Below are 12,823 nucleotides of genomic sequence, written 5' to 3'. Positions count from 1 at the left end.
CAGTCTCGCTGGGGCTAGTAATTAGGGATGGATGACTTAAAACTATCACGCGCCTAGACTGAAAATCTGAACTGCCGAAGGTTAATCTTGTATTACAACTCCGCGTGCTGTGACACCGGCCTCATCTGTGCTTTGTTATATATATATCACTGCCCGTACTACTTCCACCATTATTACTTCATTATCCTTTGCATAAAACACTGAGTGGGGAATAATATTGCACTCTTACGCCTAGCACACAAAAAACCCTCCCGTATTTCCTTAGACACCAAACGTCATATGTATATGTTCACGACAAACCTTTTTGATAGGTGAGAACAAACGCAAGATTAATGATAGCACATTCAATCTGTCCCTCACATTAAGAGTAGCTTCCAGGGACTCTACACAAGCCAGAGCCTACCCAGCCGGTCATGTTCCTGGGCCCGAAGCTGGATTGTTTGAATTTTTGGGCGGGTTCGCCCCAAAGGCCCCAGTGAACGGCGCAGTAGTCCCGTCGAAGCCGGGAGGAGCTGTAAACGCGGTGGAAAACGGCGGCATCGACCGCATCCTCCCACCAAAATCGCCCTGCGTGGTAGATAGCTGAGTCGGCGACAGCGGGTTCTGGCCAGGTTGCGGAGGCGCTTGTTGTGCGTCCATGGCCGGCCACCACTGGTTAGAAAAGTCGATCGACGAGTTTTGTATATAATTATCCCAGGCATCCTAGTACTCGATTAGTTGTAATACCAAACAACGATCGCAAGAGTCCATACCCAATCTAGATTAAGCTGCATATCCGGCATCTGTCCGAACATGGCATTGAAAGGCGACGGCGCACCAGGGAGGTCAGCGGTTCCAAAGCCGCCCGGAGGCGGCACTGGCGTATCTGCCATTTTGGCACCTTCGTTGAAGCCAGGCGTCCCCGCATTCATGTAGTTCATGCCACTGCTGAGCAAGCCGAGCGTCATCGCGGCACTCTGCTTCTCATCTTGCGGTTCAAACGTGGTGGAACCGACGTTACCGTCAATTCCTAGTCGAGCAAGCATCACTCCCAAGACTCCAGAAGCCTTCCAAGCGTCCATAGTTTCATCCTGCAGTTCATCCCAGATTTCCTTCGAGCGCTGTAGAGCCGCAAGCATTTCGTCGCGACGCTCTCGTCCCCAGGCGAAGGTGTCGCCTGACGGCTGCCCTCGGGCTTGCAGCTGATGTCCCTGGTAGAGATCCAGACATACGATAGTAGCAGCAAGCAGGAAGTCGCTCGAGCATAGCGAAGTCGTTCGGTTCAGCTTCCCTCGCAGACGCCCGTTGGGTCGGGTGTCCGCATGAATCATGGACTGATATCGCAGTAACTCCAAGGCAGAATCAATACAAGTTCTCCGAGAGTACGTAAATCGAGGGTTTTCGCGCGCCCGGGCAAGGAACCGCCGGTGAAGGACACATTGAGCTTTGTGATACACACTCATTATCTAGAAAAAGGTCAGGAACCAGCCGCAGAATGCGCTTATAAGGACTTACCTCAAATCGAGACATGATCAGGTTCGCCGGATCTAGTTGCGTCTCCTCAACGGGCCGAACTCGCAAATGTTCTGGGACTAAATCTCTTGCCTGGCGGAGCTCCTCATCGATCTCCATAGCTTTGTCATACGGAGCACTTCGAAGGGAGGAAGCATCCTCGATAACGCGACCGAACGCGTAGGTGATCCGAGCCTTCGCAATTAGGAAAGAAATTGGGGTGGTCTCGGTGGCTGGTCGAGACGGTGGGAGCTCGGCACAATGCTCGTCAAAGTCATCATCGTACAAATTGCGCGGCAGTTCCGTGTCGCTATCGGAAGTACGAATCATGCTAGGCATGCCGACCTGGGAGGAAAAGAGCAGATCTGACTGTCGAACAAAAGCCCATACCCGACGGCGCATTTCTCCTTGGAACGGGGTGATATTCGGAAACATCTTCGAATCGCGATGGTAGCCCATCCGCATTGCCAGTCTCGCGATCACACCCACAAGCACCCAGCCAGACACGTCGGCGTCCTTGGATTGGCAGAAGTCGCCGTACAGATGGAAAATCAAGGATTCGATCAGGTAAGGATATGGTTTCGTATAGTCGGCCAGCGTCAAACACTGAGCCATCAGATTCCGATATGTGCCAGCCATATCCAACGCCTTTCCCCGGAATTCTGGCGGCTCATCTCCCTCGCTATGATACGAGAGCACGGCTAGGCGCATCATGGCAAAGAGCATACCGATCCAAACCACACAGGTTTTCGAGGGGTCTTCCCAATGTTTATTGTACTGCGACTGGAATGTCGGGCCATGGAGGATGTCTAGGGTGTGGTCAGCACTCGCGTTTCAGAATTAACGAGGAAACTTACGAGTAGAAGGGTCGTAGTATGTGAAGTAACGCGCCACGAGGAGATCTGTAGTGTATTTCGATGGGAAAGAAGTCATAATTTCGTCGCGACTGATCGTTTTCGTGCCACCGAAGAGCAACGTCGAGCCAGGGACATCGGTGGGAAGACGTGTCGCCTTGATCTTCTCTGCATGCTCCTCGTATTGTTTCTTATGCGTGCTAAAATAATTTTTGACTTCCGCTATCTGTACAGACGTCAGTGAGACAAGTAGACGGGTGCGAGGGAGGGAGTCAACGGACATCGTTCAATACTGACGCCCAATGCGCGTCGCTGATATACCACGATTTGTTGTTGTCGACCTTCATCACGCCAATGGACTTTGTAAGTTGCTCGGTATCGCTCTCCTCGGGACCCGGCCCATCCTCATCATCCAACTCCACATCTTCGGAGGTATGTTGGGCAGAACCGATACTGCTGGTATTGCCGGAGATGGCGGCCACAGCGGCCGTGGGACCTGCACTCTGAGACCCATTGGTCATTAAGGACAGCACCAAGCTCTCGAGACGATCTATTCGGTTCTGCATGTCATCTGGAGAACTGGAGGCTGTCTGAAGGGGCGAGTTCTTTTTCCGTGCATTGGCTTGGGCATAGGTGCAGGAAGCGGCATCGCCTCGCTTCACGCAGTTTTCACATGGATGAGCACGGTTACATTTAAGCCTGGGCGCCGAGTTGGCCGTCAGTGAAACACCGCGCGGGTTGAAGGGAGGGGAAGAACGTACTTTCTATGTCGGCAGGGACCGCAGGACAGAGGTACACGATTTCGCTTCCGAACGACTCTGTACTGGCCTTCCGGGGAGATCCCTCCGGCGCTGGAAGAAGTTGTTGACGGGGGAGTAGGTGTCATTTTGTTGACAGCAGTATATTTGATGATAAAACTTCTCTAGTCACACCACACACAAGACCACAACGGGGATCAGCGCAAGGCAATTACGCCGAGCTTTCGCGCAGTTCGCCAAACCCGATGAGGCGAGGTTCGATCACGTTTCTGCGCGGGAAGACTAGTTCGGAAGAAATGCGACTGGACAAAAAGCAGCGATCAGTCTAGACACTTTGCTGAGCGCCCGATGACGTCGATGCCCAAGGAACGGGATTATGACTCAGATATCTTGATATCAGACGATCGCGCGAACCAGGAGATGGAAAGGGGGCGAAACGCGAGTTGAATCGCGGTTGAATGTGGGCTAAGAAGAGCTGGCCGGGGGTAGACCAGGGTGAGCGTAGCTGGAGGTGTCGCTCCGTGTCGCGCAGTGGCGGAGACGGAGTCTCGAGGAGAGACGGGTAGTCCGGATGAGGGTGAGTTGAGCGCGAGTTTGGAGAGACGGGATCGAAAGAGGGACGAGATAGTTTAGATGGAGAGGCGAGAAGGAGGTGGGGAGAGAGTTTGGAATGAACACAGAGTTGACGAGGTTCTCGTCTGTCTCTCTTTGTCTTAGTGTATTATCTCCGTTATCTGCGGGATATGCTGACGTAATGGAGGGGTGATGAATAATTCCCCCCTAAAGAACCGCACATACTATGGTATGAGTAGTAGTATATAACTGTATTGGGTAGAAATGAGGTCGAAGAGGCAGGAATCCATTATCATGTTTATGATTAAATTGATCTCAACAAGCATCCAGACAATATCTCTTGCGCAGGCAGCCGTCAGCAACTGCTGACTCATCCATGTCTCCATCCGCGAATTGACTCTCCTCACCGCTCTCCGTATCAATCTATCGATCTATACGAAGTATGCCATCATCATATAAGATGCACATCTTCACCTCATGAGAAACTTCCTCCTCACAGCTCATTCACTCTCGTGTCTTCCCCCCCTTCCCCGGCAGCCGTCCATTCACCTGTGGTCTACCACCGGATCGACGTCTCAACGTATCATCTTTCAGCCTCCCCGTCCACAAAACCATGAAACCTGTCAATTCCCTCCCAATCATTCACCTGCGGCGTCTGCCTACCAACGCATTCATGCATCTACATCCTCCCGTTGGTCCATAAGGATGGTTCTCCGCTCAACTGTGCCAACTGACGTGTGAGGGGCTTGGGCGGCTACTGAGCCATTTTGTAGTCCCCACGCTCCTCCCTCTGCATCTGCTCCTCTCTTCTTTTCCTCTCCTCCATAACCCCCTTCCGTCAAACTATCCAGACACCTCTCTCTCCCTGGAACATTCTCATCATGTCTTCCAGAGGTGGTCCCCGCGGACGGGGTAAGGACGGCGACCGTGGTCGCGGTGGTGGATATCGAGGAGGCCGTGGAGGTGGTCAAGGTGCTACTATGGAGCTTCCTATCCGTGAGTCTCAAGGCCAAGGTCGTGGCCGCGGCCGTGGTCGTGGGTTTGACGGCAGCGATAGAGGCCGAGGGGGGTTCTTCCGTGGTGGACCCCGGGGAGGAGGTGGTGGTGGTGGTGGTCCGCGTATCTACGCGTAGGTCCCTATCCATCCTAACGGACATTATCAGCCCAACTAACAAAAATTCCTGCCCGCGTGTTCAGCCCCAGCGGCCCATTGACTCCCCCAAATCCAGAGGTTCAGAAGATTGAGAACTCGGTGGCCGCAGCGATCGCCAAAAAGCCGCGCAAAATAACCTCCTACCCCGAACGGCCCGGCTACGGTACCCAGGGCCAGGCCGTCACGCTGTTCGCCAACTATTTCGATTTCAAAGTGAATTGCAAAGAGCTTTTCTGTTACAGCATCGATATCGATCCTGGCACAGCAAAGAAGCCTGGAGCTAGGAAGTCAAAGCAGATTATTCGGCTGCTGTTCGAGGAGCATTTGGCTCAATACGAGAGTAACATAACCTCCGATTGGAGGTCGACTGTCGTCTCCAATGTCAAAATCTTGCCTTCGGATAAGGAACCATCCATCTACGATGTACGCTATCGGGAGGACAACGACGATGAATACCCCGAACGCCCAACGGTTCACCGCGTCCAGTGCCAGTACACTAAGACTCTGACTCCCAGCCAGTTGCTGTCATACCTGACCAGCACCAATGCAGAGGCCTTTTTTGACGCTAAGCCAGAAGTCTTGCGAGCCATGGATATCGTACTCGGATTCTACGCCAAGACACAGCAGTCTGTCGCCTCAGTCGGCTCGAACAGACACTTTGCGGTCTCCGGTCCGCTGGTGGAAAAATGGAACCTGGGTGCTGGTCTGGAGGCCTACCGGGGCTTTTTCGTCAGTATCCGTGCCGCCACCGCACGCCTGCTGGTCAACGTGCAAGTTAAGTACTCCGCCTGCTACCAGGAGGGTTCCTTGGCCGATGTTGTTCGTGAATTTCAGCGAACTCACCGCAACGTCTACGACCTGAGACGTTTCTTGGACAAGCTCAGAGTGCGCGTCACACACATCGCTCGGAAGAACAAACAGGGCCAAGTCATCCCGAGAATCAAAGCGATTACAGGTTTAGCGGCCCAGAATGACGGAAAACGCCTCCCCAAACCACCTCGGGTCAAACACACGGGTGCTGGCCCGAACGACGTCGAGTTCTTCCTCAACGCCCCTGCTCAGCAGCCTCCTCCGCAGGGCCCGTCTGGTAGTGGGAGTAAGAAGGGCAAGAAACCCGCAAAGGCCGGTCCTGCACCCGCGGGCAAATACATCAGCGTGGCGGATTTCTTCCATCAACGTAGGTTCTCCCTATACCCGCCTCTATACATGAAACCAAAGACTCACAACCAACCTTGAAGAGTATCGCATGGACTTGGACCCCAGGTTGCCAGTCGTTAATGTTGGAACCCGCGACAATCCCAGCTACCTTCCAGTGGAGGTCTGCATGGTTGAGCCGGGGCAGCCCGCGAAAGCGAAGCTATCCCCCAATCAAACTCGGAACATGTTGAACTTCGCGGTACGAACACCTGCTCAGAACGCACAGTCGATCGTCTCGACCGGGCTGCGGGTCCTCGGGCTCGCTCCCCCCAATTCGACCCTGGTAAGCCAACACCATCTCCCCACATACACCCAGGTGCACGACCACTGACGACAGCAACAGGACGAGTTTGGCATGGAACTGGATCCCGGTCTGATCACCGTCCCTGGGCGTGTCCTGCCTGCGCCAAGCGTGTACTACAAGGACGCAAAGCAGTCGCGGAAGCAGGTCAAACCACAATCCGGCAGTTGGAACATGAAATCCATCCGCTTCGAACAGCCGACCAAGCTCGTCTCCTGGACATGGCTCCTGATCGATGTCGAAGGTGCCCGGCCGTTCTTCAGCAGCCCGCAGGACCTGATTCAACCGCTCAAGTCATTCGCCGCCAAGCTGAACGAGATTGGTGTCAACATCAACCCCCCTCATCCAGGAAGACGAATACTAGTGAACAGAGACGACGACTTCGAAGCCGTAATCGACCAGGCCGTCTGCGAGCTGGTCAGCAAACAGCAACCGAAACTCATCATGGGCATCCTCCCCTTCAACGACGCAGGCTACTACAGCGCGGTCAAGCGCGCCTGCGACATCAAATACGGCGTGCTGAACATCAACGTCCTAGCCGAGCGCCTCCGCACCGCCAACGACCAATACATCGCCAACGTCGGGCTCAAGTTCAACCTCAAACTCGGCGGCGTGAACCAGACCCTCGACCGCAAAGAACTCGGCATCATCGGCGAAGGCAAGACCATGCTCGCCGGCATCGATGTCACCCACCCATCCCCAGGCTCCTCCCCAGATGCCCCCAGCATCGCCGCCGTCGTCGCCTCCACCGACGCGACCCTCGGCCAATGGCCCGCGCAGCTCCGCATCCAAAAATCCCGCCAGGAGATGGTCTCCGACCTGGACGCCATGCTCCAGACGCCCCTCAAAAACTGGGTGACCAGCCACAAACGCTACCCCGAGAACCTGATCATCTACCGCGACGGCGTATCTGAGAGCCAGTACGAGACGGTGCTGGAGAAGGAGCTCCCGCTGGTCAAGAAAGCCTGCGCCGCGGTGTACCCGGCGTCGGACACGAAGCAGGGGCTGCCGCGCATCGCGATCATGTGCGTCGGCAAACGGCACCACACGCGCTTCTATCCCACCCGTGACCAGGACGCCGACCGCTCCGCCAACCCGTCCAACGGCACCGTCGTCGACCGCGGCGTCACCGAGGCCCGCAACTGGGATTTCTACCTGCAGGCGCATACTGCGCTCAAGGGAACCGCCCGCCCCGCCCACTACTTCACGCTCTGGGACGAGATCTTCCACCGCCAGAAGCCCGCCCCGCCGCACCAGAACGCCGCGGATGCCCTCGAGGCCCTCACCCACCATCTCTGCTACCTGTTCGGCCGCGCCACCAAGGCCGTGAGTATCTGCCCCCCGGCGTACTATGCGGATCTGGTGTGTACACGTGCGCGCTGCTACCTGAGTAAGATGTATGATCCGTCCACAGCGTCGAGTGTCGGCTCTGTTGCGGAGTCCAAACCGGAGGCGATGACCGTTACGGTGCATCCGAATGTCAAGAATACCATGTTCTACATTTAACGGTGGTTTATGCATTGGGTTCTCGGGATAGGTGCGTAGATTGGACATTCTCAGCGCTTACTCTCCCTGTCATGATATAGTTACGAATTATTTGGGTAGCAGTTGGTGTAGGGCGATTCTGCTGTCACATGGGTAATGAATTTCTTGTACTCAGGGTCCATATACAACATTAGCCTTCTATCTGCAATCATGGGTAATCCAGTACTCTCTGTACGGGCCGGAAACAATACAAGTAAGTCGGTAGGTGTAAGAAACAATTCACAAACATCAAATGAATACAGTCGGAGAAACAAATACACGGCTTATCATGGCTCCATACAGCATCGACCGTGGCGATCACTTCATTTAGCACATCTGGCTGCAAGGTCATTTTCCTCTTTTCACATGGTTCTCCGTTCAGCAGGTGGGGTATTGTGACATAAGAAATACAGTCCGTCATTCAAGTGCAGGACGGATCGAGTCGCAGCGGTGGCTTTAGAAATCCCAGCTGCGCTGGTTGGCATCTCGCATGGATCCACGGTGCGAGGGCAGGGGCTGCGGCTTGTTAGGCTGAGGGGACTCGTCGGACGCCTCCCACGATGCCTCCATCATCTTCACGGCCTTCTGCCGGTCCGCGGCGATGGGCTTCTGGTTCTCCGTGTTGGCCGCGGAGGGGGGCGGGATGTCATCCGTGACCTCCCAGTGGCTCTCAAAGTCCTTTCTGCGGTTGGGGCCATTGTGCACGACAGAGAGGGGTGCGGTCTTTCCCGCTGCGCCGGCGGGCTTATCCGGGAGCTCGTCATCCTCCTCGTTGTAGAGCGGGTTGGTGTAGAGGGTCTTGCCGCGGTTTCCGTAGGAGCTGATGATGCGGCCCTGGGCGGGTTCCTCGATATCATCGGTCAATTGGAAGTGCGTCTCGGCGTCCCGGCGGGGCTGCACCACGCGGGGCTTAGCCGGAGGAGAGTCCTGTTCCGGCTCGTCGTCGCTCCAGCCAAAGTGGCGCACCTCCTCGCCGCGGGGCTGACGACGCGGCTTCTCCGGGGTCGCAAAATCCTCAAAGGTCCACTGGGGACCCTGTTTCGAGAGCGGACGCGTAGTCTTGGGCTTGATCTCGCGCTCGCTGTTGTCGGCGCCGAGCTCAAAGTGCTCGAATCGCTTGGGGTGAGCGCGGTAGGCGATCTGCTCGGGCTTCTCCTGGGCGCGGACGGTTTCATCATCGTCGAAGATGCGCGAGGCGCGGAAGTTCTTGCCCGCCCCTATCTTGGGGGCGACGGGCGTCGAGGCGGGTTCTTCGTCGTCGTCACCGCCGAAGATGCGAGAAGGCTGATAGTGCTTGCCGGCCCCGACCTTGGGGGCGACCGCGCGGGGCTTGGAAGGGGTCGCATCGGGGGTGTCGCCATCCTCTTCGCCGACGAAGATCTCGCTGAGGTCGCGCGGCGGGGGCTTCGCGGAGGCCGGGGCACGCGGCGCGCGGAAAGGTTCTTCACGGTCTTTGCCGGGCGACAGCAGGTCGAACAGGGACTCGGACGCGTAGGGGTCCTTGATGTGCCTCTTGCCGGGGGACGCAGACCGCTTCGGGGGCGCATTCTCCTGGTCAGCCGGCAGCGACGGTGTCGGAGCTGCTTGGGCGGGGGCAGCGGGGCCCCTCTTGGTCTCTGCGGCTGGAGTCGAGGCGACGGTGGACTTGATGAGGCGAGTCTGGTCTTTAGCGTCGCGGAGGGGCCACACCCGGCCACGCGCCCCGATCACCTCGACCTGTTTGAGCAGCGAGCCCTGGTCCCAGTAGACGCGGACATTTTGGATTTGGTTTTGGGAATTAAAGTGAACGATATGGACCTGCAGGAGGGGCAGGGCGCAGAGCGAATCAGAATGGAGTCGGAGAATTAAAGCTGCGTAGTGATAGCACGAAGTGGACATACCGTGGGGAAAGTCGCGACGCGGTCGGACAGGAAGTTATCATCCAACGCCAGGAGGTATGGACCACCCCCGGAGACAAACTCGACGGTAGATTCGACGTCCAGGCAGAGGGAATTGGCGCCTTCAATGGTATCGAGGACGTCTTGCGACTTTCTCTTGAGGACGTGGTCTTGTTTGGTGAGATGCGAGCGCACCGCGTCTGCGCCGTCTACTTTGGTGGTGGTGGGGATATAGATCAGCGACACATCGGAGGCGAGGGAGGCGGACTTGGGGTCGGCCAAGAAACGAAGGTAGATGTCCTTGAGTGACATGGTCCAGGATTAATATATCTGGAACGAGGGAGGGAGCTGGTATGGCGGAGGGAGGGAGTAAGGGAGAGAGAGAGAGGGAGAGAATGAGGGAGGGAGAGAAGGAAGAAGAAGGGGGGGAAGAGGGGAGACACGGCTAAGGGAGGATGCGGTAAACAACCCGAGCCCCCAATCAGGGAGTCCCTCGTTCAGGACGGAATACTGTCAGACAAGACACCACTGTTCATGTTAATCTCCGGGTCATCTTCAGCCAAATTCAGGAGACGGTCTCCGGACTATCGCAATCCCACCAGTGTTTCATCTTCGCGCCTGCGCGTTTCTCCGGCAACAGGGGGTTTCGCTTCGTACTGGTATGCAACTCCGCCTACGGTTCCTTCTGCATGATATGATATACTTCATATTCTCTGTAGACGGCTCTCTATTCGGAGACCCTGTCGTGTCTACTCACATGCCTCCGCTCTCGGCATAGCGACCAGCTCGCCGGGAGGACTCCGTATGCCGTAGATCCGCTTGAAGCAGGTTCTCATAGCAGGTCTAATCGTCCAGGTTGTCGCCCATCAACCCGGTGACAGCTTCCCAGCAGATCCCCTCCGTCCGTTCTTCGTCCGTATCCGTAGTGTAGGTATCAATCAGGTTAATATGCGGGTATTCGCTCGTCAAGACATTATAGTGGTCTAATCACACCTGGTTAGCCAATCTCCCTCCATTGCATCAAACCAGACAAGCACATACCCTAGGTAATCTTCCTTGATGGTTCCAATCGCGTTGATCGCGGCAACGTCCGGCTTCACACCGAGGATCTTCAGCCGTAAACTCGTCCCTTTCTCAATGACCTGGTCGGCATGGTCGGTGTACTGCGGAGGTACCGTGTTGGGCTCCCATTTGATATCGGACGGGATATTCTGTTCGAGTCCAACTGATTAGCCAAAATCCCGCCACCTCCATCCAGTCCACAGCCTTACCTTCCGCGCAATGAACACGGCCAACGGACCAGCCAGCGTGAAAATCCCAGTCGGTTTCACCGAAGTCACAATCGCATCAACCTGCGCAGGTACGTCGTCAGCTTCCCGGACCAAGAACCGCCGGCGCGCAGTCGTCGCCTCCAGAACATACAGTCTCCCCTCGGAACGGCTTCCAGATAATCGCTCGATATTTGATCGTATATTCTCCATGCCCACTAGATGGCAGAACGCGTCCCTCGCCGATATCAACCATGTCCATCACACAGATCACAAAGTGGTCTCCCGTGCACCGCCCCTCCTCTTCTTCGTTCAGCCGGTTAATGAGATACTCCCGCACATTAGGTCCGAAGTACGACGGGTGCAGCGAAATGACCTTGGTCTCTTCTTTTAAGAAAAACATCGTGCGCGAAAGATTCTGCCACGCCGAATGAGGTATCCCCAGGAAAATGCGGCAAGGGCGAGACTTGCGAATATGGAGCGGGGTGCGACAGGCGGATCGGTTGACCGCTGCGGTCGGAGATCACGCCGTCGAGAAGCGAGGGAAGGATAAAAGGACCGTAAGGAAGCGATTCTGACGTGGATGGGGCGAGTGAGAAGAGTTGCAACGATTTTCCGGTCGCAGAATGCAGCAACACCAACCCGTCTCGAACAATGAATGCGCCGGAGCTTCCCGCAAAGAAGAAGGTGCGAGGTTGTCTGGACTTTCTGCGGCTCTCCCTTTGAACGCGTCCTACAACACATACTCATGATTATCGTATAGGGAGCATCTCCATCACCAATCACCGCCCGGTTAGCTCAATGGCTAGAGCGTCGGACTTTTATTCTTCCAAGTTTCAGAGTTGAAATCCGAAGGTTGTGGGTTCGACCCCCACATCGGGCGTTTCTTTTTTGCGGATTTTTTGTTTGGTCTTTTCACCAAGCTGTGCGGCGTATCTATGGACATCAACCTCCCCAAAAATGCTAGGTAGTAAGGATAAAGGTCAAGTGTCGGTTACAGCATATATGACCTCAATGGATCTATTCGATGCATCTACCTCTACTAAGTTAGTTCTACCTACATCGCCAACTTACAGAATCACACCCCCTAGGCTTTGGCTTTCGCTTCCTTTTCCTTTTCCTCCTTTGTCTGGTTAAGGAGCCTGGCCTTTTACTCAATAGATCTTTTTCCAAAGAAAACATCAGGCAATCTAGGCATGTTATTAAGATCGCATCTAACCTTTTCTAGCTTACCCCAGATCTTAAGTATCGTGACCTGATCAATTACCCGGATAGCCCTGTCGACTGATACCCAATTTCGAGTGCCGAAACAGGGAGGTAGAAATTCGATAGAACTCATAAAAACGCCCCCAGGGTGGGCTCCGCTTGCTTTCCTCTTATATTAACTTCCAATTCGCTCTCCTGCAAACGCAGTACTTGGTCTGACACGTATGCCCCCGTTGGCCCAATCTTCCAAGCTACAGAGGCCACTGGGGTAGGAAGACCGCGCCAGATTTCGTTCTAAGGTAGAAGAGATAACTTCCAGTCCATGCAAACTTGAATACCTAAGATCTAGTCTATACTACCTCAGAACACCTACTACTATCAAGTAGCGGCAGCGGTGGATTGCGTACGGACGCTACGGCGACTGTGGGTGGCAGTAGGTCGTGCATTGAATACAGACAGCCACAAAGGGCCGATATTCCTGGCACCAGGGGAGGATGTCTGGTTGAAATAGGTGCTGGGCTCTTCTTTTCCCCTTTCTCAACTCCCCTCTCGGTTTGGTTTGGGGACGGTGATAGTAGGAGGGAATGTCAGTTTATATGTGAACCTGCTTCTGGCTAGAAG

The 12,823-nt window shown here is 55.2% G+C and overlaps 4 protein-coding genes and 1 non-coding gene across 5 annotated transcripts; 2 read left to right on the top strand and 3 right to left on the bottom strand.

Moving 5' to 3' along the window:
- Positions 1–98: 98 nt before the first annotated feature.
- On the bottom strand, positions 99–3,966 carry BDV59DRAFT_184340 (Zn(II)2Cys6 transcription factor). Its single transcript, XM_073690668.1, has 6 exons — positions 3,107–3,966; positions 2,627–3,044; positions 2,349–2,571; positions 1,495–2,300; positions 753–1,445; positions 99–702 (listed from the first exon to the last, which is right to left on the bottom strand). Exons 1-6 carry the CDS (start codon positions 3,229–3,231, stop codon positions 412–414), a joined length of 2,556 nt encoding a protein of 851 aa, XP_073545384.1. The 5' UTR covers positions 3,232–3,966; the 3' UTR covers positions 99–411.
- A 156-nt stretch (positions 3,967–4,122) lies between these two features.
- BDV59DRAFT_184339 (putative RNA interference and gene silencing protein (Qde2)) lies at positions 4,123–7,960 on the top strand. The gene is made up of 4 exons (XM_073690667.1): positions 4,123–4,805; positions 4,874–6,006; positions 6,068–6,309; positions 6,370–7,960. The coding sequence occupies exons 1-4, from the start codon at positions 4,558–4,560 to the stop codon at positions 7,831–7,833; spliced, it is 3,087 nt and encodes a 1,028-aa protein (XP_073545383.1). The 5' UTR covers positions 4,123–4,557; the 3' UTR covers positions 7,834–7,960.
- Positions 7,961–10,109, bottom strand: BDV59DRAFT_184336 (uncharacterized protein). The gene is made up of 2 exons (XM_073690666.1): positions 9,732–10,109; positions 7,961–9,648 (listed from the first exon to the last, which is right to left on the bottom strand). The coding sequence occupies exons 1-2, from the start codon at positions 10,038–10,040 to the stop codon at positions 8,308–8,310; spliced, it is 1,650 nt and encodes a 549-aa protein (XP_073545382.1). The 5' UTR covers positions 10,041–10,109; the 3' UTR covers positions 7,961–8,307.
- Positions 10,110–10,433: 324 nt separating this feature from the next.
- Positions 10,434–11,683, bottom strand: BDV59DRAFT_184335 (DNA-directed RNA polymerase II subunit RPB7). Its single transcript, XM_073690665.1, has 4 exons — positions 11,151–11,683; positions 11,000–11,080; positions 10,770–10,939; positions 10,434–10,711 (listed from the first exon to the last, which is right to left on the bottom strand). Exons 1-4 carry the CDS (start codon positions 11,397–11,399, stop codon positions 10,702–10,704), a joined length of 510 nt encoding a protein of 169 aa, XP_073545381.1. The 5' UTR covers positions 11,400–11,683; the 3' UTR covers positions 10,434–10,701.
- Positions 11,684–11,783: 100 nt separating this feature from the next.
- Positions 11,784–11,879, top strand: BDV59DRAFT_t135. Its single transcript has one exon. It is a non-coding gene; the product is annotated as a tRNA-Lys (tRNA).
- The last annotated feature ends 944 nt before the right edge of the window (positions 11,880–12,823 follow it).

This window comes from Aspergillus ambiguus (genome assembly GCF_047715705.1).
Source record: "Aspergillus ambiguus strain CBS 117.58 unplaced genomic scaffold BDV59scaffold_31, whole genome shotgun sequence".
NCBI classification, from domain to species: domain Eukaryota; kingdom Fungi; phylum Ascomycota; class Eurotiomycetes; order Eurotiales; family Aspergillaceae; genus Aspergillus; species Aspergillus ambiguus.
The sequence above is the reverse complement of the archived record's forward strand: the minus strand, read 5'-3'. Positions and strand labels throughout refer to the sequence as shown.

Excerpts from the sequence above, each read along its gene's own strand:
- BDV59DRAFT_184340 (XM_073690668.1), bottom strand. The coding sequence starts at position 3,231 with ATGACACCTACTCCCCCGTCAACAACTTCTTCCAGCGCCGGAGGGATC. Across the intron at positions 2,572-2,626 it reads GGGCGTCAGTATTGAACGAT|ATAGCGGAAGTCAAAAATTA; the intron begins GTCCGTTGACTC and ends ACGTCTGTACAG. Across the intron at positions 703-752 it reads TGCAGCTTAATCTAGATTGG|GATGCCTGGGATAATTATAT; the intron begins GTATGGACTCTT and ends ATCGAGTACTAG.
- BDV59DRAFT_184339 (XM_073690667.1), top strand. The coding sequence starts at position 4,558 with ATGTCTTCCAGAGGTGGTCCCCGCGGACGGGGTAAGGACGGCGACCGT. Across the intron at positions 4,806-4,873 it reads GGTGGTCCGCGTATCTACGC|CCCCAGCGGCCCATTGACTC; the intron begins GTAGGTCCCTAT and ends CCGCGTGTTCAG. Across the intron at positions 6,310-6,369 it reads CTCCCCCCAATTCGACCCTG|GACGAGTTTGGCATGGAACT; the intron begins GTAAGCCAACAC and ends CGACAGCAACAG.
- BDV59DRAFT_184336 (XM_073690666.1), bottom strand. The coding sequence starts at position 10,040 with ATGTCACTCAAGGACATCTACCTTCGTTTCTTGGCCGACCCCAAGTCC. Across the intron at positions 9,649-9,731 it reads GCGTCGCGACTTTCCCCACG|GTCCATATCGTTCACTTTAA; the intron begins GTATGTCCACTT and ends CCCCTCCTGCAG.
- BDV59DRAFT_184335 (XM_073690665.1), bottom strand. The coding sequence starts at position 11,399 with ATGTTTTTCTTAAAAGAAGAGACCAAGGTCATTTCGCTGCACCCGTCG. Across the intron at positions 11,081-11,150 it reads AGCCGTTCCGAGGGGAGACT|GTTGATGCGATTGTGACTTC; the intron begins GTATGTTCTGGA and ends GTACCTGCGCAG. Across the intron at positions 10,940-10,999 it reads CCGTGTTCATTGCGCGGAAG|AATATCCCGTCCGATATCAA; the intron begins GTAAGGCTGTGG and ends GGACTCGAACAG.